The sequence below is a fragment of the Chanodichthys erythropterus genome, chromosome 10 (assembly GCF_024489055.1).
Source record: "Chanodichthys erythropterus isolate Z2021 chromosome 10, ASM2448905v1, whole genome shotgun sequence".
NCBI classification, from domain to species: Eukaryota; Metazoa; Chordata; class Actinopteri; order Cypriniformes; family Xenocyprididae; genus Chanodichthys; species Chanodichthys erythropterus.
The window spans coordinates 19,910,126-19,931,104 of record NC_090230.1 but is presented as its reverse complement, the minus strand read 5'-3'; the positions used below and the strand labels follow the sequence as shown (position 1 = coordinate 19,931,104).

Sequence of the window (20,979 nt, the reverse complement as noted above, 5' to 3'; positions counted from 1 at the left end):
CAATTGTTTTGTCTGTTTTTAATACTTTAGTTCCATAGTGAAAAGGCGAACAATTTTTCTGCAAATTTGATTTTATTCATTTATTCACCTAAAATTGCAATCCATGATAAACAGATTACAAAGTTTACTATATTAAACCATAAATACAATATAAATGTACACACAATATATATACAGCTTTACACAGCAAACCACAGTCAGTTTGTTATCAAGCACTTTAATCCTAATACCTTCAATAAAAAAAGCCAATTGATTGAATAGCACTATTAGAGAATATGAAATGGCAGCTCTCCAACTGTTTGGCAAAAGGTGAGTTAAAGGATTAGCCCACTTTTGAATAAAATTTTCCTGATCATTTACTCACCCCCATGTCATCCAAGATGTTCATGTCTTTCTTTCTTCAGCTGAAAAGAAATTAAGGTTTTTGATGCAAACATTCCAGGATTATTCTCCTTATAGTGGACTTCAATGGACTCCAAACGGTTGAAGGTCAAAATTACAGATTCAGTGCAGCTTCAAAGGGCTTTAAACAATACCAGACGAGGAATAAGGGTCTTATCTAGCAAAACGATTGGTCATTTTCGAAAAAAATACAAATGTATGCTTTATAAACAAATGATCGCCTTGCACGTGCTTCCGCTTTCCATATTCTTCAAAAAAAGCTTACACTGTATGTCCTACACCTTCCCTATTCAACTTACAGAATGTTACGGAATGAACGCAGCGCCAGTTTCATTTTTTTCCCTAAGTTGAAGAGGGAAGGTGTAGGACATACAGCATAAGTTTTTTTGAATATGGAAAGCGGAAGCACATGCAAGGTGATAATTTGTGTTTATAAACCATATAAAGTTGTATTTTTTTCCAAAATGACCGCTAGATAAGATCCTTATTCCTTGTCTGGTATCATTTAAAGCCCTTTGAAGCTGCACTGAAACTGTCATTTTGACCTTCAACCGTTTGGAGATCATTGAAGTCCACTATAAGGAGAATAAACCTGGAATGTTTTCATCAAAAACCTTAACTTCTTTTCGACTGAAGAAAGAAAGACATGAACATCTTGGATGACATGGGGGTGAGTAAATTATCAGGAACATTTTATTTGAAAGTGGACTAATCCTTTAACTCTTTCAGAGAGAGTTCATGTAAGGCACAGACAAGTTTAAGACACTGCAAATAGGTTTTTAGGCACCATAGACTTAAAGGACCAAAAACAGCACCATTATAATTTGAGAAATTGGTCCCATAGTAAGGGGTAGCAATCAAGGCATCTCTTTGTAAACAGATTGAGAAATAGATTTAAAAATAATTTTTTAATAAATTATTGAAAACATTTGAAACAAACAAGACTCTCATCTGCATGGACACTTTGCAATGCATTAGCATCTTAGTAGTGGCGTTCACACACAAAACGTAGTGATGAATAGAGGTGCATATAAACTGTTCGTCATCCTGGGAAGTACGCAGAAGCTGCAGCTGGTGTCGGTTTTGCTCCAGCTGTGTTCAAAGGCTTAGGAACTTCTGCAGGTAGAAGGCATTTGTATTAAATATAACATTTATTAAATCTCCATTAAAATGATTGCAATTAGGAATAACTAGGTAAAAAATGTTTTTGTCGTTTGCCTCTATTTAGATGCATGCTGGGTAGGAGACCACGTAGAGGAATGCTGTCGTCTCGTCTCTCAAAGTACTTGGAGTCCAGGCCAACAGGTTCTCCGCTGTTCAGATCAGAAATACAGCTCAGACCGAAGGTTTTATAACAGATCAGGAAGTAAATGGTTCTAAAGAGGAACTCACTTCTCTTTATTGGAAGGTTGGGTGAGTGTAGAGGGACTCACTTCTGCTGCTGAAGGTTTGGCACTCATAGGGTTAAACTGGACCTAAAAATGTAGTTTAGAACAGTATATAATTGCAAAAAGACTTCAGCATGATTCTGTCAGATATTCATAGGCAGTGACTCTCATGGAGTTCATACTGACAGCTACAATCTGACTTTTAGGCAGTCAAATTTTTACAATTTTATTAAAATATACTTATAATAATTTTACAATATAATACATTTTTAATAATACTGATTTTTATATTGTATATAAAAATAGAATACATATAAACATGATATAAATTATATATCAAAATAGATAAAGATAGATAGATAGATTCCCCTCCCCCTACAAAATTATGGCGTTTCAGTATGAAATATTTGCTCAATTATTCATCAAGAAGATTTTGTCATCATTTTGGAAAGCTACATGCATTAAACATCGTACACAACAAAACGCCAGTTTTCCATCTGCTCTGTTGCTATAGTAAATATGTTACTTGCTAACATCATTATTATAGCAACCCATGCAGATAAAACACTGTAAAACACTAGATAAAACACTATCAGAATTGTGTGCAGTGTGAACAGAGACTATATAATTGGCGCTTTTCCACAGCATGTTACAGCTCAGCTTGATTGGTACTGATACTAAATGTGACGTGCAAACACTGCAGATCACTGATTGGTCAGAGAGAATCGTCACTACCAGTGTCACTGGATTTGAAACATGAGGACACCAAACCCGCCGCACGCAACTTGGGAAACAGAAACGGCTGTATCGTGGTCCGTAGACGAGGTGCAGACATAGCCAAGGAGAGGATCCACGGCAGTAAAGGCGGAGCAACTATAATGATCAGTCTATAATCCCACCCACTTTGAAGCTGTACTAAACTGCAGTGGAAAAGCAAACCAAAAGTAAAGCAAGCCCAGGCGTATTATGTAGTGGAAAAGCGCCATATAATAGAGACATGCAAACTACAGAAAAAAAAAAAAAAACACGAGATGTACAAAGGAAAAGATGGTATGGGAGAGAAGAGGAGACGAGGCCTGCCTTTGGTCCAGATGTCTGATTGTGCAGTGTCAGGACAGAGCGAGTTCCTGAGCTCACACAGGAAAGAGGAAGAGGATATTTGGAGTTTATCGTAGAGGTGATGGGGTAACCCTGTCCCAAAGATGAAGGGAAACCTTTGCTATCAAGCTAGAGAAGAGAAGAATGGCTACATAATTTTAAAAACAAGTCCAATCTGACATGCAAACAATCAAACTGATGGTTACTGTACGATTTCTAGCCACACCAAGCAGACAAAGACCTGTTTGGTGGAATTTATGCCACAATTTCAGTGATCTGTGTTTAATTACCATATTATGAGAGACACTTCCTGTTCTCATCCCTGCAGCAGGCGTCTCGAACATTCCCAAAGTTTCCTGCTTCCGAGAGAGCTGGTTCTCATTCAGCTGCTTGTTCAGCCAAGTTATTACTATATGAAAGCAGAAAAATATAATGAAAATTATATAATAATAATAATAATAATAATCCTTACATTTATATAGCGCTTTTCTGGGCACTCAAAGCGCTTTACATATTGAAGGGGGAATCTCCTCAACCACCACCAATGTGCAGCATCCACCAGGATGATGCGACGGCAGCCATATTGCGCCAGTACGCCCACCACACACCAGCTTATTGGTAGAGAGGAGACAGAGTGAGGAAGCCAATCAGTGTATAGGGATGATTAGGAGGCCATGATGGACAGAGGCCAATGGGCAAGTTTGGCCAGGATGTCGGGGTTACACCCCTACTCTTTTCGAAGGACATCCTGGGATTTTTAACGACCACAGAGAGTCAGGACCTCGGTTTAACGTCTCATCCGAAGGACGGTGCTTTTTGTCAGTATAGTGTCCCCATCACTATACTGGGGTGTTAGGACCCACACAGACCACAGGGTGAGCACCCCCTGCTGGCCTCACTAACACCTCTTCCAGCAGCAACCTAGTTTTCCCAGGAGGTCTCCCATCCAGGTACTAACCAGGCTCAGCCCTGCTTAGCTTCAGTGGGCAACCAGTCTTGGGCTACAGGGTGAAGATATTATATAATATATAATAAATTATATTCCATTAAAATAATATATATTTAAGAATAAAATATTTTTATACTTAATAAAATATACATTCAAAATACATGAAAAAATAAAACACACACTTTAAAAAAAAACAACAACATATATATATATAAATAATAGATACATTTAAAATACATAAATTTATATAAATACATATACATTTAAAATTATTAATAAACACATGTATCAAACTCACCATTCTCATTGGTTTTTAACACTTCCCTGCTCTCGTCCAGTTTCTGAATTGTAGCTTCTAATTGCTCCTTTAATTTTGTTGCCTAAAAACAAAACAAAAAAATGGTTGGTAAAAAGAAAAAGAAGCGTTGGCAGCATCACGTGGGGTTGATACGGTACCTCTTCCTCTTTCTGTCGGAGCCGTTGTTGGGTGTCCTGCAGTTCTCGCTGCTCCCGCTGGAGTTTCTCCGTAGTTTCCTGCAGGATCTTTTCTTGAGACACGGTCACGGTGTTCTTCACCTTGATCTTCCCCACCAGAGCCTTCAGATCCCCCTGGAGCTTCTTGATGATGCCGTTCGCCTGCAGTGGGAATTTGTGTCTGTGAGGGCATGATCAATCGGACTGTATACAGGGTTTCTGCAGGTTTTATGGAGGTAAATTTAAGACCTTTTTCAGATCAAGTAAAGAAAATTTAAGTAATAAATTATTTAAACAATACAGGTTCTCTAAAATATAAATGTCTGCAAAAAAATGCTTTTCTTACTTAGTATTTTGGTCTTGTTTCCAGTCCAAATGTCTAAAGATTCTTAAAGGGATAGTTCACCCAAAAATGAAAATTTGATGTTTATCTGCTTACCCCCAGTGCATCCAAGATGTAGAGGACTTTTTTTCTTCAGTCGAACGCAAATTATGATTTTTAACTGCAACCGCTGCTGTCTGTCAGTCAAATAATAGCAGTGATTGGGAACTTGAACAATAAGAGTCGAAAAAACTTCCATAGACAAATCCAAATTAAACCCTGCGGCTCGTGTCGGCACATTGATGTCCTAAGACACGAAACGATCGGTTTGTGCGAGAAACCGAACAGTATTTATATAATTTTTTACCTCTAATACACCACTATGTCAAACTGCGTTCAGCTTCCTGTTAGTGAGGTCAAAAAACACGTTCTGAAGACGGAAGTGATGTCTCGCCCATATACTTCAATGAGCGCGAGACATCACTTCCGTCAACAGAACGTGTTTTTGACCTCACTAACAGGAAGCTGAACGAAGCTGGGCATAGTGGTGTATTAGAGGTAAAAATGATATAAATAATGTTCGGTTTCTCGCACAAACCGATCGTTTCGTGTCTTAGGACATTAATGTGTCGTCACGAGCCGCAGGTTTTAATTTTGATTTGTCTAAGCAAGTTTTATTTACTGTTATAGTTGAAGTTCCCATCTACTGCTATTATTTGACTGACAGACGGCAGCGGTTGCAGTTAAAAAATCATAATTTGCGTTCGACTGAAGAAAAAAAGTCACCTACATCTTGGATGCACTGGGGGTAAGCAGATAAACATCAAATTTTCATTTTTGGGTGAACTATCCCTTTAAATCAAGATGCATTTACTGGAGATACAAAATGAAGTCTTGCTTTCTGTGAAATTGATCAAAATGAAGTGAGAGAACAAATATCTGCCAGTGGAAAAATCATCTTAATTCAAAGGGAAGTTTACAGATATTATAAAGTTAACAGATATTTGTTCTTGTTTTAAACAAACTCACTTGATTTATCACAGTTTTTCCAAGACTTCATTTTACATTTGCATCTTATGTAAATGTATCTTGATTTAAAGTGGTTTAGATATTTGTATTGGAAAACAGGACAAGAATACTGAGAAAGATAATCATTTTTGCAATGCATGCAACATTTAATGCCATGGCTTTATGAATTTAAGGCTTTCTGCTCTGATTTAAGATCTTTTTAAGGCTGTAATTTGTTTAAGGGCGAATTAAAACTTAAAACTGCAGAATCCCTGGTATAAATGATTCGCTGTTAAAATCAGACACAAACCTTGATGAGCTCCTCAGACAGGGATTTTACTGTGGCCTCCAGCTTACCGATTTGAAGTTGCTTACTTTCTGCATTTCCTTCAAAAGAGTTCTAGCAAACAAATAAAATTAAAATATAAAATTACTGAATATAAGGACATGTTCCTGTCATATTTAAAATAAGTAAATAAAAATGTATGTCCAGAAATGTGCTGACCTTCTGCTGCTGGGTAGCTTCCAGCACCTCTTTGGTCCGCAGCACAAGCTGGTCTTTATCTTTAATCTCCTGCTCTAAGACGGCCACTCGCGTCTGCAGCTGGTTGACAAGACGCTCTTTCTCGTGGCATTCGGTGTCGAGGCTGCTGTTCTCTCTCCTCAGCGACAGAACCTGCTGCTTTGACCTCTGACACTCCTGGACAAACACAGTTATACCATCAGATTTTCTTGCGATTTCCAGACCATGTACTTCTAAATAAATATCCCACCTCTTCCAGGCTGGCCAGTTTGGCTTTAAGGTCTCGAATGGTGGAGTCGCTCTTGTATTTCTTGTCGATGAGCTCCCTGTTGGCCGTTTCCAGCTCAGAGACTTTGGTTTGGAGCTGCTGGGTGCTTCTGTGATGAGACGATTCAAGTTCCTGTCGCAGCTGTTCGTTCTGCTGCTGCAGACGTGATTGTGTCTAATAAAACAATTAAAAAATAACATCAGTGCAGCCAGATATAATCTTTTTTGAAGAGATAAAATTTTAAATATATACAAAAGCTTATAGCTTTATGACAGAGACTGGACTTTATATTAATACATCTATATTTTTTTCATTTTGTTCACACAAAATTTTACTCCATGCTCAAGTATTTTATATACATCATTTTTTTTTTTTTTACTTTTTAAACTTATTTCAATGTTTTCCCCCATAATAAGAAAATCTCAAATGCATTCAGCACTGAAATGCCATGTCAGCTTATGGATGTCAGATCACCTCCAGAGCTTTTTCACGCTCAGCTGTGAGATCCTGCATGTGTCTGCTGGACAGAGACGTCGTTTGGGACGTCCATTCAGACCGGAGTTTGTCCAATTCTCGACTTTTCTCAGACAGGGTCTGCAGGATGAATAAAAAAAAAAAAGAATTCATAATTATGTAATAAATAATGAAATTAATCAATATAATTATTATAAAATCAAAATGGTTAATACATTATATATATTCTATACACGCACACACATATATACATACACGTACATACACACATATATAAATTAAATATACACACACACACACACACACACTATATTATCAGCTATACAGAAAATAATGATGATTTTTTTAATATCTTTATGCCTTATCATCGCCTTTAAGTGCAGATTAGAGTTGGGTGACAATATAGTGACATTTAAGTCAATTGATATATACATTGTTTTACATGAATATACTGTATATATGCAGGTAAAATAGGATGTACTATATATCCAAATTTTAATATATTGCTGGGTGATAATATAGTTTACGTTTTTTGATGAAATGGGCGATAAGATAGTTTACATTTTTTAACAAAACAGAACAATCAAGCTGGGCGATATAGTTTACGTTTTTTGATGAAAAGGCCGCTAACATACTTTACATTTTTTGACAAAATATTACAATCAAGCTGGGCAATAATATATTTACTTTTTTGATAAAATAGACAATAATATAGTTTGTTTTTTGATGAAAAGGGTGATATAGTTTTAAGTTTTTTGACAAAAAAGGTGATAATACAGTTCACGTTTGCTGACAAAATATTACAATCAAGCAGGGTGACAATATAGTTTACTTTTTTGGATGAAATAACAGTCAGGCTGTGTGATAACAGTTTATGTTTTTTGGCAATAACAACAAAGCAGTTGAGATTTGATATAGTACACATCGCTTAACTTGTGTATTGTATTTATCTGGGTAAGGTTGGATATACTTATAGTAGTTTTACAAATCATTATTAAATATTAATGTGTTATTTGGTGATACTGACAGTTATCAAGTCTGTGAGGGTTTTGTTCAATTTTTAACAATTTGGTGGTTATATTCTAAACAATACACATATAAGTTAACTTTGGAGAAACCATCTTGAACATTACTTACTTGCTGTGCATAATTTAGCTGTCTTGTCAGATCTTCCTCAGTCTTTCTCAACTTCTGTTCCAACTGTTGCTTTTCCTCCTGAAAACAGAAATATTAAAGATGCATTAATTAAAGCAAGCAGGATAAAACATTATATATATTCCCTTCATAATCAGTCCATGATGAGGAGTTGCAACCTTTGCAGAAGACAGACAGGTGGCCAGATACTTCTTAATATCCGTATCAGAACCCGGGAGCAGTTTCAGAGAGAGATGTGTGAGGTGTTTAAAAGCGTTTGTCTCTACAATATTAAGGTTTGAAGGACTGTGGTCGAACGCTGATGAAGCTGATGTGAGCTGCAACAGGAACCTAAACAGAAACAGACAGAAAACGTTCTCACAACCATGTATGAGAGATGTATAAGAGATACTATTCATATCCTCTCTCACCGTGGGCTTTCTCTGTCCTGTTCAGAGATGCACTGCTCAAGCAAGTCTATAAATTTCTGTGGGAATGATGTGAAGTCTATTAAAAGCCCTTGTTGTACTTTTAAGCTGTGAAGGAAAGCGAATAATTATTATTACACTGAAAATCTCACATTGAGTCAGATATTACTGTGCTGACAATACATATAGATCATTATTTTACAAAAAAAAAATGACACTACACCTCTGAAAATCCTCCTCTGATATGACAAGATTGTATAAAAAGTAAAGATCAGAATCATCCGTCAGCCGTACAACCAAATCCTGTTGATAAAACAAAAAGAAAGTCATAAGACCAACAAAATGCTTTACATTCGTAAATAATGGTTTATAAATGATAATTTCTCACCTTCCTATGGACAGGATTTGATGATAACTGCAGTTCAATACTGATGCGAATGACTGAACGTCTGTAATTTAAATCAGCATCATATATAAACACATTTAGACCCTTAATAGTCTCCAGAAACAAAATATTATGACATACATGACATTTAAAGAACATAACCCCAAACATTCATTTAGGTCTTATGTTCAAATATATACATAAACAATCAGTATTACCTCTCGTCGGTATCTCTATTCTTCACCTGAACCTGTAACCTCTTGTTAAAAAGTGGTTCCGTCATTTTGACTTCATATAATAACATAAAAAGCGATAATTATCATAAAAAAAATCGCAGTTTATTCGTGTTTTTAGGTTGTTGGACGAATCATTTGTTTTTTCGCGCTTCGCTCCCGCGTTTGTCCGTTTCTCACCGGATGTGCTGAGCGCCTCAACCTAATCACGCATATTATCGTATCTCAGCATATTTATGTTTTTAACAATCGTAAAAAGATAAATATAAACCAGTAAAGGTGTGTTTAATATATATTTGTGGGTGTTTAAGGCTGATAAAATTAAAAATATTTTCTGTCGGAGTTCACCAACGCGTGTTGTGATTGGTCGAGAGGCAGGCGTCAAACGTCAACGCCGAGTGGGCGGGGCGTATAGGAGTTTTGAACATGGCGGTGAGTAGCTCAAACGTTTCCACACCGTTTACTTTATAAACGCTTCTATGGGCGCATGGGGTTTATAAACAAGCATGTAAGAACATTAATGTCTTGTGGACTATAAACGTTCAAACTGTACACACTAGATTCGGCTGGTTATTGTAAATTTGATGTGTGTATTATTGAGGAGCTAAGCTACATTATAACATACTGGTCTGATATAACGTTAACGTTATATTACACAGGCCTATAATATTATGAAATGTTGTTTTGATTTTCAGGATAAAGATAAGAAAAAGAAGGAGAGTATTTTTGATTTGTCGAAATACATCGACAAACATATAAGAGTAAAGTTCCAAGGAGGTCGAGAAGGTGAGAGAGTTGCTTTATAAGATGAATTAGGGGTTTAAATAATTCAACTAACTAAATTACATTGAATTTAACATTAATTGTTTGCTATTTTCAGCAAGTGGTGTCTTAAAAGGCTTCGACCCGCTGTTGAATCTTGTGTTGGATGGCACTATTGAATACATGCGAGGTAAAATCTCTTCATTCATTTCGTCCTCTTTCTCAAGGGTTTTCAAACTAGGATCAGTGTAAAAAAAAAATTAATAAACAATAAAATAAGATTAACATACATAAAAATGCATTAAAGAAACCAAAGATTTCAATAAATGATGTAACAATAGAAACGAAATATTTCCCAAATAATATTTTACACAAATTTTTCGTAGTATAAATTGGGTCTTTATACATTAAATTATATTGCTGCATTTTAGATTACGAGACACATATTCATAGGAGGATCATATTTGGGGGTCCATGGCATTTAAGGCTACGTTCACACTCTCAGTCCAAATCCGATTATTTGTATATCCGATTGGAATCTGATCTTAAATTACTGACACCCACACACTGTGTATCGCAACTTAGGGGTGTTTGATTCCAGGTTTTTTGGAGTCGACTCCGACTCCCACTGTTGGAGTCGATGGAATCGACTCCTCGACTCCATTTACTGTACATCAGAACAGTCATAAATAAGCCAAGATGGCAGTCCTTACACACTTAATTTATTTTTCCCCGACGCGAAGCCTTAAAACCTTCTCATTAAAACAACACACGTTTAGCGAGACTGTCCAAATTAGCCCAATGTAGAGATGACTTGAGTATCAATGTTGCTAATTGCCGATACCTAATTTTACCGAGAGAAAAGTCACGAAAAACATCTGTGCTCGAATGTTATGTCAGAATTAAATAAACGAGAAAGCATGGATTCTTTAATGAATTCATCTCATTATAATGTTCAGGGGATGGTGCTAAACGCACATGATCATTGTCATAAAAGTGCTTGGACACGAGAGTTAAAGATACTAAAATTAATACAATACTTAAAAAATGCATACAATGTACACTTATTAATGTGTTTATTGTTGATTGATGTGAGTTTTTTTTTAAATAATTTTTTATGAATGGTTTAATGAACACGGTTAACTATGGAAAATCAAATCTTTATTTATCGCAATAATATAAGCTACCATCAATAAGCCTACTTAAAGCTGACATGGAGGTATGTATAATTACAAACTAAAGTCACTATGACGGTTATCTATTTCTAAAGTAAGCTACATAAATGTATGTGACAAAGTTTCTGCGACAGCTGCGACAGTGTCCGAATTCCTCGCTTCATTTCGTTCACTCCTTGCTTAGTGCACTTAACCATAGACATTATGCACTTAACTGCCATGCATTTTGTGGGCTATGGATTCGAGAATCAGTAAACAAGTAGCGATTCCGGACACAGCAATAGAGTCGTCACCGAGAGTCTATTCCTGTGCTGGAGTCGACCCCGACTCTGGGGCTATTCAGAGTCGAGGAATCGACTCCAAAAGAGTCACTATCGCAACTTTTCATATCCGATCTGTGTGTCCATGCCGCTCTTTCGGTTTCCGTAATAATCTGCATTGGTTTGATGTTGCGTTGGTAGGCATACGTCAAAAACGACAACAACCGCAACATGGAGGGGTTTGCAATACAGATGTTGTCTTATTTAAAACATGACAATGTTTAGTAGTGTTGTCAAAAGTACCGACTTCAATACCGAACGTTTTTTGTTGAACGTTTTCTTAAATACCTCTGATTGGCCATTGTGTTCACGTGCTCAACATATACGTCTCTGATTGGCTACATTGATAAGCACTTTAAAAACGTGCTGTAAATAGACATCTTTGACACTCTTCTCCAAGCACACGTGAGTGTTTGAAATCAGATGTCTATCAGCGTATATTTCCTTTAACAGCGTCTGATGTTTATGTTAAACTGCGCAAAATCCGATCAGAGCAGTCAGACGCAAAAATGCGATTTGAATAGGATTTGAAACCACATATGAATTTAGCTTGAAACAGATTTGTAAAAGTCGCATTTCATGTGATTTTTTTTTTATTTTTATTTCTTTTGCTGTTCATACTTGCTAAATCTGATCTGGTTTCAATCTGATAAGCAAAAAAATCGGATTTGGACTGAATATAGCCTAAAAGATTGAAAACCCTTATTATTTTTTAAAGCTTTTTTATTCGGGATCGTTGTTTATGATTACTGATAACATCCTGATGATTCTGAACAGATCCTGATGATCAGTACAAGCTGACCGAAGACACCAGGCAGCTCGGTCTGGTGGTTTGTCGAGGGACGTCCGTCGTGCTTATCTGTCCACAGGACGGGATGGAGGCCATTCCAAACCCTTTCATTCAACAGCAGGATGGATAATATTCAGCCTTGTTTTTTTTTTCTTGCATTGTATAGATGTCTGATGAAGAAAACAGATGTTTTTTGTTAGGTCTGAAATCATGAAAAATGTAACATTTTGTATTTAGACTCAGGATAAATGTGTTTTGGTTGGTTTTGTTTCTGTTTATGAAACGTGTTTTGTGTGTGTGTTGATTATGGTTTTGAATTCTAAGGCGTGTTTTATGTTCATGAAAATAGGTGCGTAAAGTTGCCCTGGTTCAGTGTTGTTTTACTACTGACGTTCATTTGGACAATAATAAACATCTGGGATTCTAATTTCTAATTCAAGCAAAAACAGAGATTATGCCTGTACCTCAAAGGGTGGATCCCCCAGCTTTACCCATCCAGAAAGCTTTTGTACACACACAAACAGTCAGACATTGTCAAAACATAATTTGTATAATCTATTCTAAACTGTATTTTGAAGGGCTTCGGTTTCAAGACGCCTTGAGAAAACATTCTTGTTTACTTTTGTGGTGTCCTCAACTCTGTTATACAATTACAAAACTAATTCTTAAGATTAAAGACTCAGTCATGGACCCTTCCCTATTTTCCCCCCTACTTTTGTCAAATGAATACAAAAATATGCATGCATACACTTGGTTAACATGTATAACAGCAGAACTACTTTCACACAGGTGATCGTGTTTTACTTTTCTAAAATCTTGCAATGAAACAAGGGTTTTTCCACCAAGAGGAGAGCTTTTTTGATGGCTATCAGATTGGGATTAGCTATTCATGCTTCTTAGCACAGCCACAAAGACCTGCTTGTAACCTTTCTGGATTTACTTTAGGTGGGAAACAGTATGTACATCAATATACTCACTAGTTCCAGTATAGTTTTCACTCTGATATTTAACGCAATACGTGTCAGGCTAATCGAGTTTTGTTGGTCCCTCCATTTGTGATAGCAGTTTTCTAGCAGTTATGAATGAAAGGCTCAGTGTGTCTTGCCTTGCTGGTGCTCTTTTGAACAGCAGGACTTTCCAGATTTTATCAGTGCGCACTGGCACCCAAGTCTGGGCTTTATTGGGTAACACAGTTATAGTGGTTCAGGGTCTGTTAACTGATGGTTAACTTTAGAGGGGTCTGTAAGAGGAGCTGCTGTCTGAAGCCGTGCCAACTCTTAATACTATTCCAGGTCAGTAGAAGTCTGAGGAGAGGTGGTCTAGTATGGCAAGTTGCATTTCATTTTGCACAGCAGATTAAACCTACGAGGTAAAAAAAAAAAATAGGGAACTATTTATTCAAAACATAAAAACTTAACGAACAGATAAATGTAAAAAAAAAAAAAAAAAATTTGGTCAGCTATAAACTAAAATACATATATGGGAAAGTAAATAGAATAAGTATTTAATATATATATATAAACTCGCTTTGCTTTTGGCTAATATCAAATTTGCAGCATTTTTTTACTGGGTAGGCTTTTACTTAAGAAATTTGAAACTATTGTCAAAATAAGCTTTTGGTTTTCTTTTGGGTTGAGTTTTTTTTTATGTATTTATTTTGCCCCTCCAAAGAACAACAGTTTATTGTTTCTTCAAATCCCTCAAATGTCTTAAAATGATTTTGTGAGGAATAATTGAGGATTTTGTTAAAAAAATATAGTTTGCAGCATGGGCCAATAAAAGACCCCGCCCTCACCTGTGTAAAGCCACGCCCACATGTACCCTACCGCATAACAGCGCTGCTGAATTCTATACAGTCTCCAAACGTGTCGTGCGGTTTATTCGGACGTCAATGTAAAGATCGGATGCCTCAGTGACCAAATGCTGTCTGAAACGGTGAGTAACCACATACTCTATTCTATTCGTCCTAAAATTGTGCCAGAAGTTATTATACACAGTTTTATTACACATCTGTATCCTCAGAAAAAGTATTTTTACTGTTTGAATTTTTAATGTGTTAAAAACGAAAATAAATAATTATTTAATAGTATTATTTGTTTTATTATATTATTTTATGATAGCCATTTTAAATTTGATATTGTTGCATTGGTTTTGTGCATTAATAAACCATAATAATTTAGCAAAATAAGTTTTAATTGGCATATATAGTAAGTATACTCCCACAGTTTTAGCATGGATGTTTGTGACATGAAATAACATTATATATTATAAATACCTTATTACTTCATACATTTTATTATATGTGAGTTATAATGGGAATATATTGTTTTGTTGTGCCAAACAGTATGCCCAAAACTGCCATTTTATTTGATACCTTTGCATTGTTGTTGGCAAGACTGTAAATAATAGATTTGCACTTCAAGTTTTAATTGCCATTTATCGTTGATACTCCCACTATATTGTTTGTTTGTATTTTTTTTGATGAGCATATTTGTAATCAGAGTTGTCATGGCATTTAAAAGCCTTAAGTGAAAAGTAACTATATCCATACTCTCTGGAATATCAGGCTTCATATTTCCGTCATATTACATCTCAGAATCGACAGAGGTTTGTTTGGGCTTCTCTGAACCACTCCTAGTATTGTCTCATTCTATGGACGGTGAAATAATACTTTGTCATCCCACGGGATGATTTTCACTCTCAGTACTCAAGGGAGTCGCTAATACTTTTGATTTCTTAAAAACCCAATCCTGTTTTTACCTGGTCATCTGTCTGTATTTCTTACTTCCATGTGTTCTTGTGTTTTACAGTTTGAATGTCCAGGTTGTGTTGCAGGTCTTTGTATAGACTGAAATGGAGAAGAAAGACTTGAATAAGTGGCCCGAGGGTGATTCACGGCCAGCTTACCTCTCCACTTGCAAATGTATGACATTAGCTGCAATACTGATTCTTCTCATCATTGGGGCTGCTGTGGGTTTTATGACAGGTAAATTATCTCCATCTAAGTAATTTGTCCACAGAATCAAAATATTATGATATTGCTGGACACTTAAACCAAGCTTGTTTTTCCTGTTTAGCCTACTTAATACAAGAGGAACATTATTTCATGGAGACAGTGGAATTGCAAGGGCTCAGTTATGATTCAGACCTGCAAGATAAAACATCAGGATTCTCTGTAGTTCTGACCGCGACTCTGAAAGCAAACGTATGACCAATAAATTGCATGGAAATACTTCACATTGCAGATGTAAAATGGGTTTTAACAAACTGATGTCTACTGCTGTCCTCACTATTTTATAGATCAGGAATATCTTTACCGCCTCTGCAGTGGCAAATCATTTTACTGACTGCCAGATAGTTGCATATGGGTAGGTACACTGCTTACATGCCATATTTTTTTACTGTATTCACCTTATTTTTACCATAAGAGTGGATGTGGCCATTTGTAACTTGGATATATGAGGCATTCAGTGTCTTATTTTTACCTGTACAAAATAATTTGTTGTGTTGCTTGATATTGCAAACTGGTATTTCTTACCATATTATTTTAATGTATTGTCCTAATTATAAACACACTTGTTTGTAGTGCAAATAGTTCTACTGTTTACTGCACTTCTTCTAGTTATTTACTTATAGTGGCTAACGAATCTGAAGTTTTGCACATTTTTAGAAAATAGCTTACTTCCATGTTGCAAAATAAGGTGGATAAAATATTATGGGGACTGGGGAATTATCTCTCCATAATTTTTAACATTTGATTAAGAGTGTGATATCTTTCAGGAATATCAACACAAATGTGATGACCACTCTTCGTTTGATCTTCCGGGTTTCTCAAGTCCAGGGGTACACAGAGAACTTTGTCCAAGACCTCCTTCGCACTGGATTGAAGGCCATGTTGAATGGGAAACCCATCATTGTCCCAGAATATGGAGAGATCAGTAGCATCATCCTTCTTGGTACACCAGTTTCCTATTAATAAAAATTCAGTTAATAAGAGTGTCGTTTTGACCACTTTTTATTTTCTTATTCCAGGGGCAAGTGGAAAGTCATTCTATGAGATTGGGAATGACATAAGTAAGACGAATGTGATTACATTGTTGATCATATATCAAGGTTCATTGAAAACTCAGGGTGCTCAGATGTCTTTGTCTTTTACGACAGGTAAATGTCCTGAGAACACGTTCACTTGTGACAACGGCGAGTGCATCACAAAGCTAAATCCAGAATGCGACTTTATAACTGATTGTGTTGATGGCTCAGATGAAGCCTTTTGCTGTAAGTGTCACCATCTTGCTATTATGAGCAATTCTAACACTTTAGTTAGCTGTTTGTTTCCTTTTTTTGTAAGTTTAAGAACTCATTTTGGTCTAAAGTATTTTAATTATTGATTATATTTGACATATTAGTATCAAAATAGTTTACATGTTTTAAAGGGTTACTTCACCCAAAAATGAAAATTCTGTCATTAATTGCTCACCCTCATGTCGTTCCAACCCAAGTCATATTTTCTTCATAAGAACCAGGCTTAATTTCGGTTCCTTGATTGTTAACCTTTGTTTCTCTTATAGCCTGTGGAACACGTCCTGCCATGGCTAACCGTGTTGTGGGTGGTGAAAACACCCGTCACGGGGAGCTACCCTGGCAGGTTAGCCTCAGACTACGTGGCCGTCATACCTGTGGCGCATCCATCGTCAACAATCGCTGGATTGTCAGTGCCGCTCATTGTTTTGAAACGTGAGGAAGCATTTCTTTAAAATCTTCATCAGTCCCTATAGGTGCCAATGTATATCTAAATATGTCTTTCTTATATACCAAAGAGAAAACAACCCAAAAGATTGGACGGCTCTTGTTGGAGCCAATCTAGTCAGTGGCCAGGAGGGAGAAGCAACCATAATAAACATCAAGTCCCTGGTTGTCTCTCCGGTCTATGATCCCATGACCACTGACAGTGATGTGACCGTACTGGAGTTGGAAACGCCCTTGACGTTTAGCCCTTATGTTCAGCCAATCTGTATCCCATCATCCTCTCACATTTTCAGTCCTGGGCAGAACTGCATCGTCTCTGGTTGGGGAGCTCTTAATCAGTACACCAGTGAGTATGTCTGATGTTATGTAAAGCATCTCTTTAAATTGAGTTTGTTGAGCTTAACCTCACCCCTAACCACAAACAGTGGTTGGTCACTTTAAATGTCAATCAAGTGCTCTTTCCCTGCTTAAGTTGGTGGTTCTTGATCATAAAATGATTCCATGGAGAAGACTAGACTTTTTGCCAAAAAAGTCAAAAGTCTGACTACTTGAGACTACCCCTTTTAAGACTACACCTCTTTGTGCCCGAGCAGGTGATGTGCCTTCTACATTACAGAAGGCAATTGTGAAGATCATTGACACGAAAGTTTGCAACAAGTCATCTGTATACAGAGGTGCACTCACCCAAAATATGATGTGTGCTGGTTTTCTTCAAGGGAAGGTGGATTCTTGTCAGGTAAGGGTTATAGCAATAATTCCTGAGTAAAAAGTGTTCACAATTGAATGCCTTAAATGTGGTTTTGGCCTTCAGGGAGACTCTGGGGGCCCTCTGGTATGTGAGGTGGCCCCTGGGCGCTTTTTCCTAGCGGGCGTGGTGAGCTGGGGAGTAGGATGTGCACAGGTCAACAAGCCTGGGGTCTATTCCCGCGTCACCAAACTCCGCAACTGGATTCTGGGCTACACCAATACGGTGCCAACAATCCAAGTCGCTCCTACTGTCCCTAGTGTCACGACCACTTCGGCTCATCTTGCTAAAGCTATGAACTCGTCCTCCGAGCTCGCCAATGATGAATATAATCCTGCTCCGGGGAACTGCAGTGGTAATTATAACTGTGGAGGAAACAAGTGCATCAGCAAGATAAACCCAGAATGTGACAAAGTCGTTGACTGCCCTAATGAGGCTGACGAGAAAAACTGTGGTAAATAATCTCTAATAATTTCAATCTCTACAACAGGGGTGCCCAATCCTGTTCCAGGATATTTACCTTCCCGGACAATTATGCTCCAAACCTAACCAAATACAAAGCAACCAGATAGTTAATAAATATTAATTCAGAAATGCATAATAATGTATATAATAAGCAACCCTGGTGGAGCAGGGTTAGAACCAAACTCTGCAGGAAGGCACATCCAGGGTTGACTCTAGGATTGGACACCCCTGTTCTATAACAATCCCTTTGTTTTGCACCCACATTAATTAAGTGTGGTTAACTAGCTAGTGTAGATCTTAGTCAGGGTAGGTGCCATATTTAATTTTACACAAATGGAACAAGGGTAGCCGTGAATGGTAAATGTATGGTCCATTTATTAGTTTGCACTGTCGCCAATTTTCACAACCCATTTCTTTTATCTACTAGAAGTTTTTTGGAAAAGCATATTTTCAATGTTGCATTGACTAATAGACACCAAGGTGCAAAACTCCACAACTTATTGAACAGTCCGTGCATGTATCACTCACAGCCTCATCTTCATTAGGTCCTTTAAAAGTAGCCTGAAGAACAAGAATATAAGGGTGACCTGTTTGCTTTGTAGACTGTGGGAATCGTCCAGCTGTTGGACAGGAGAGGATTATCGGTGGCGTCTCTGCCCGGAGAGGTGAATGGCCATGGGTTGGCAGTCTGCAGTACCAACGCACTCACCGCTGTGGAGCTACGCTTATCCACTGCAAATGGCTCCTGACTGCTGCTCACTGCTTCAGAGGGTAATATAGCACTGACTGGCGACTTCCCAACATCTACTTTCTAAGAGTTGAACAGGAATCTTAGAGTTTTTGTGTGTTTTCGTTAATAGTGAGCTCAACCCTGCCAGTTGGACAGTAAGTCTTGGGTCAGTCATTTTGTCTGGACTGGGTGCTCTGGTTATTCCAGTGCAAAGGATCATCCCTCATCCTGCTTTCAATAGCAGCACCATGGACTTTGACGTGGCCTTGGTGGAACTCTCCATCCCTGCCCCAAAATCCTACACCATCCAGACTGTGTGTTTGCCTTCTCCCTGGCATAGCTTCATCAAAACTATGGAATGCTACATCATCGGATGGGGCGCTGTGAAAGAGGACGGTGAGTTTGGGGTTGGTCAAGGTGACAAGGCAAAACCTAAAACTAGACAAGTAGTTTTCACACTGGATGTTTTGGTGTGGACCCAGATTCAATTGACCTTAAAGTTTAGGTAATGTGAAAGCTGTCTTCTGAACTGAAGTGTGCACCAAGGAACCACACTTATGAGATCCATGTTCCTGTTTAGAAAGGGGTCTGGGATTTGACTCACATGATTGTGTGATTGATGTAAATGCAATCCAAAAATGAAATGCTATTGATTATAAAACGACACAGTGTGAAAACGACACAAAAGAGGTCTTCTAGACTGTCTACTTTAAGTCTTGTTCCAAAAAGACATGGTCATAATGTGGACTGCTTCTGATTTATAGATCCATTATGATGTATGGTCTGTTTGTCCCACATAGGTATGATAACTAATTTGCTGCAAAAAGCACAGGTTAGCGTCATTGATCAGTGGGACTGCAAGCGAGCATATGGTGCTGAACTTGCTGACAGCATGATGTGTGCTGGCTCTATGGAAGGGGAGAGAGACACATGTTTGGTGAGTTTGTGGTCAGAAGATCAAATCATGAACTTGTTTCCAATATTAAAGGGATAGTCCACCCAAAAATAAAAATTATCCCATGATTTACTCACCCTCAAACCATCCTAGGTGTATATGATCTTCTTTTAGACGAACATAATCTGAATAATATTATAAAATATCCTGGCTCTTCCAAGCTTTATAATTGTAATGAATGGTTCTCCTAATTTTGAAGTCTGAAAAAATGCATCCATCCATCATATAAGATATCCATACATCTCCAGGGGGTTAATAAAGGCCTTTTGAAGCAAAGAGATGGGTTTTGTAAGACAGACATCCATATTTTAATCTTTATAAACTAAAATAAGTAGCTTCCAGCATCGACCTTTCCCAAAAGAGTAATCTCTGACCTGACGCATGAAGTGTTGGTGAACGTAGAAGTGCAGAGGATTGAGCAAAACAAAACACCGGTCACGAATTAGAAGGCTAAAATGAAAAATTTTTAAAGAGAATATTTCGAGATTGGATGCACTTTTTTGGACTTCAAAGTCAGGAGAGCAATTTACTACCATTATAAAGCTTGGAAGAGCTAGGATATTTTTAAATATCAGTAAAATACACCTAAGATGGCTTGAGGGTGAGTAAATCATGGGATCATTTTCATTTTTGGGTGAATTATCCTTTTAAGAGTTTGTAAATGCTTCTGTCCGAAAAAAATCAGCAGTTGCACAGGAGTAGGAGAAATCCGAATTGCTTCTTCTGAAGCACTGCTGCACATACCCAATGATACTTAATGCTCTAAAAGTCCTTTTTTTTTTACCTTAAAACATCCACCCTGCCTCTTAAGCTGATTACGTAACCCAGCCCAATGTAATTCAACCATATCCTTGAGTTTTCAGCGGACTTCTTTAAATGTCACACCTTTCATAAAAACACCAATGAACGCAGTGGTCTCCTCTTCTTCTGCAGGGAGACTCAGGGGGCCCTCTGACGTGCCGTGAACCCCAGGGCCGTTGGTTCCTGGCCGGGGTGACCAGCTGGGGTCACGGCTGTGGGCGAATTGGCTTCCCGGGAGTTTACATGCGGGTCACTGCTGTCAGAGAGTGGATATCTATATACCTCCCTTTTTAAATGTAAGATCCAGAAATGTCCTCCACCATCTGTCTCACAAGTGATGTGCAGTCGTGTCTCTCAACTGAAGAAGATGCATGAAACTCAAATGGACTACTTTACCAACATGT

General features: G+C 37.6%; 3 protein-coding genes across 5 annotated transcripts; 2 read left to right on the top strand and 1 right to left on the bottom strand.

The window, feature by feature from the left end:
- Positions 1 to 1,073: 1,073 nt before the first annotated feature.
- On the bottom strand, positions 1,074 to 9,428 carry sass6 (SAS-6 centriolar assembly protein). 2 transcript variants are annotated; one of them, XM_067398790.1, is made up of 17 exons: positions 9,072 to 9,428; positions 8,857 to 8,917; positions 8,692 to 8,771; positions 8,472 to 8,576; positions 8,220 to 8,391; positions 8,044 to 8,121; positions 6,907 to 7,026; positions 6,415 to 6,606; positions 6,147 to 6,341; positions 5,952 to 6,041; positions 4,294 to 4,473; positions 4,136 to 4,217; positions 3,179 to 3,297; positions 2,871 to 3,017; positions 1,795 to 1,877; positions 1,621 to 1,715; positions 1,074 to 1,518 (listed from the first exon to the last, which is right to left on the bottom strand). In XM_067398790.1, the coding sequence occupies exons 1-17, from the start codon at positions 9,155 to 9,157 to the stop codon at positions 1,445 to 1,447; spliced, it is 1,959 nt and encodes a 652-aa protein (XP_067254891.1). In that variant the 5' UTR covers positions 9,158 to 9,428; the 3' UTR covers positions 1,074 to 1,444. The 2 variants fall into 2 exon arrangements, with proteins under 2 accessions (XP_067254891.1, XP_067254892.1); XM_067398791.1 differs by lacking the exon at positions 2,871 to 3,017.
- Positions 9,429 to 9,464: 36 nt separating this feature from the next.
- On the top strand, positions 9,465 to 12,822 carry lsm7 (LSM7 homolog, U6 small nuclear RNA and mRNA degradation associated). 2 transcript variants are annotated; one of them, XM_067398789.1, is made up of 4 exons: positions 9,465 to 9,518; positions 9,782 to 9,872; positions 9,967 to 10,038; positions 12,121 to 12,822. In XM_067398789.1, exons 1-4 carry the CDS (start codon positions 9,513 to 9,515, stop codon positions 12,261 to 12,263), a joined length of 312 nt encoding a protein of 103 aa, XP_067254890.1. In that variant the 5' UTR covers positions 9,465 to 9,512; the 3' UTR covers positions 12,264 to 12,822. The 2 variants fall into 2 exon arrangements, with proteins under 2 accessions (XP_067254890.1, XP_067254889.1); XM_067398788.1 differs by lacking the exon at positions 9,465 to 9,518 and adding an exon at positions 9,547 to 9,594.
- Positions 12,823 to 14,986: 2,164 nt separating this feature from the next.
- tmprss9 (transmembrane serine protease 9) lies at positions 14,987 to 20,869 on the top strand. Its single transcript, XM_067398787.1, has 14 exons — positions 14,987 to 15,119; positions 15,211 to 15,338; positions 15,434 to 15,501; positions 15,914 to 16,089; positions 16,166 to 16,207; positions 16,295 to 16,408; positions 16,702 to 16,867; positions 16,951 to 17,225; positions 17,473 to 17,615; positions 17,691 to 18,078; positions 18,692 to 18,860; positions 18,950 to 19,215; positions 19,620 to 19,756; positions 20,708 to 20,869. Exons 1-14 carry the CDS (start codon positions 14,987 to 14,989, stop codon positions 20,867 to 20,869), a joined length of 2,367 nt encoding a protein of 788 aa, XP_067254888.1.
- Positions 20,870 to 20,979: the final 110 nt, after the last annotated feature.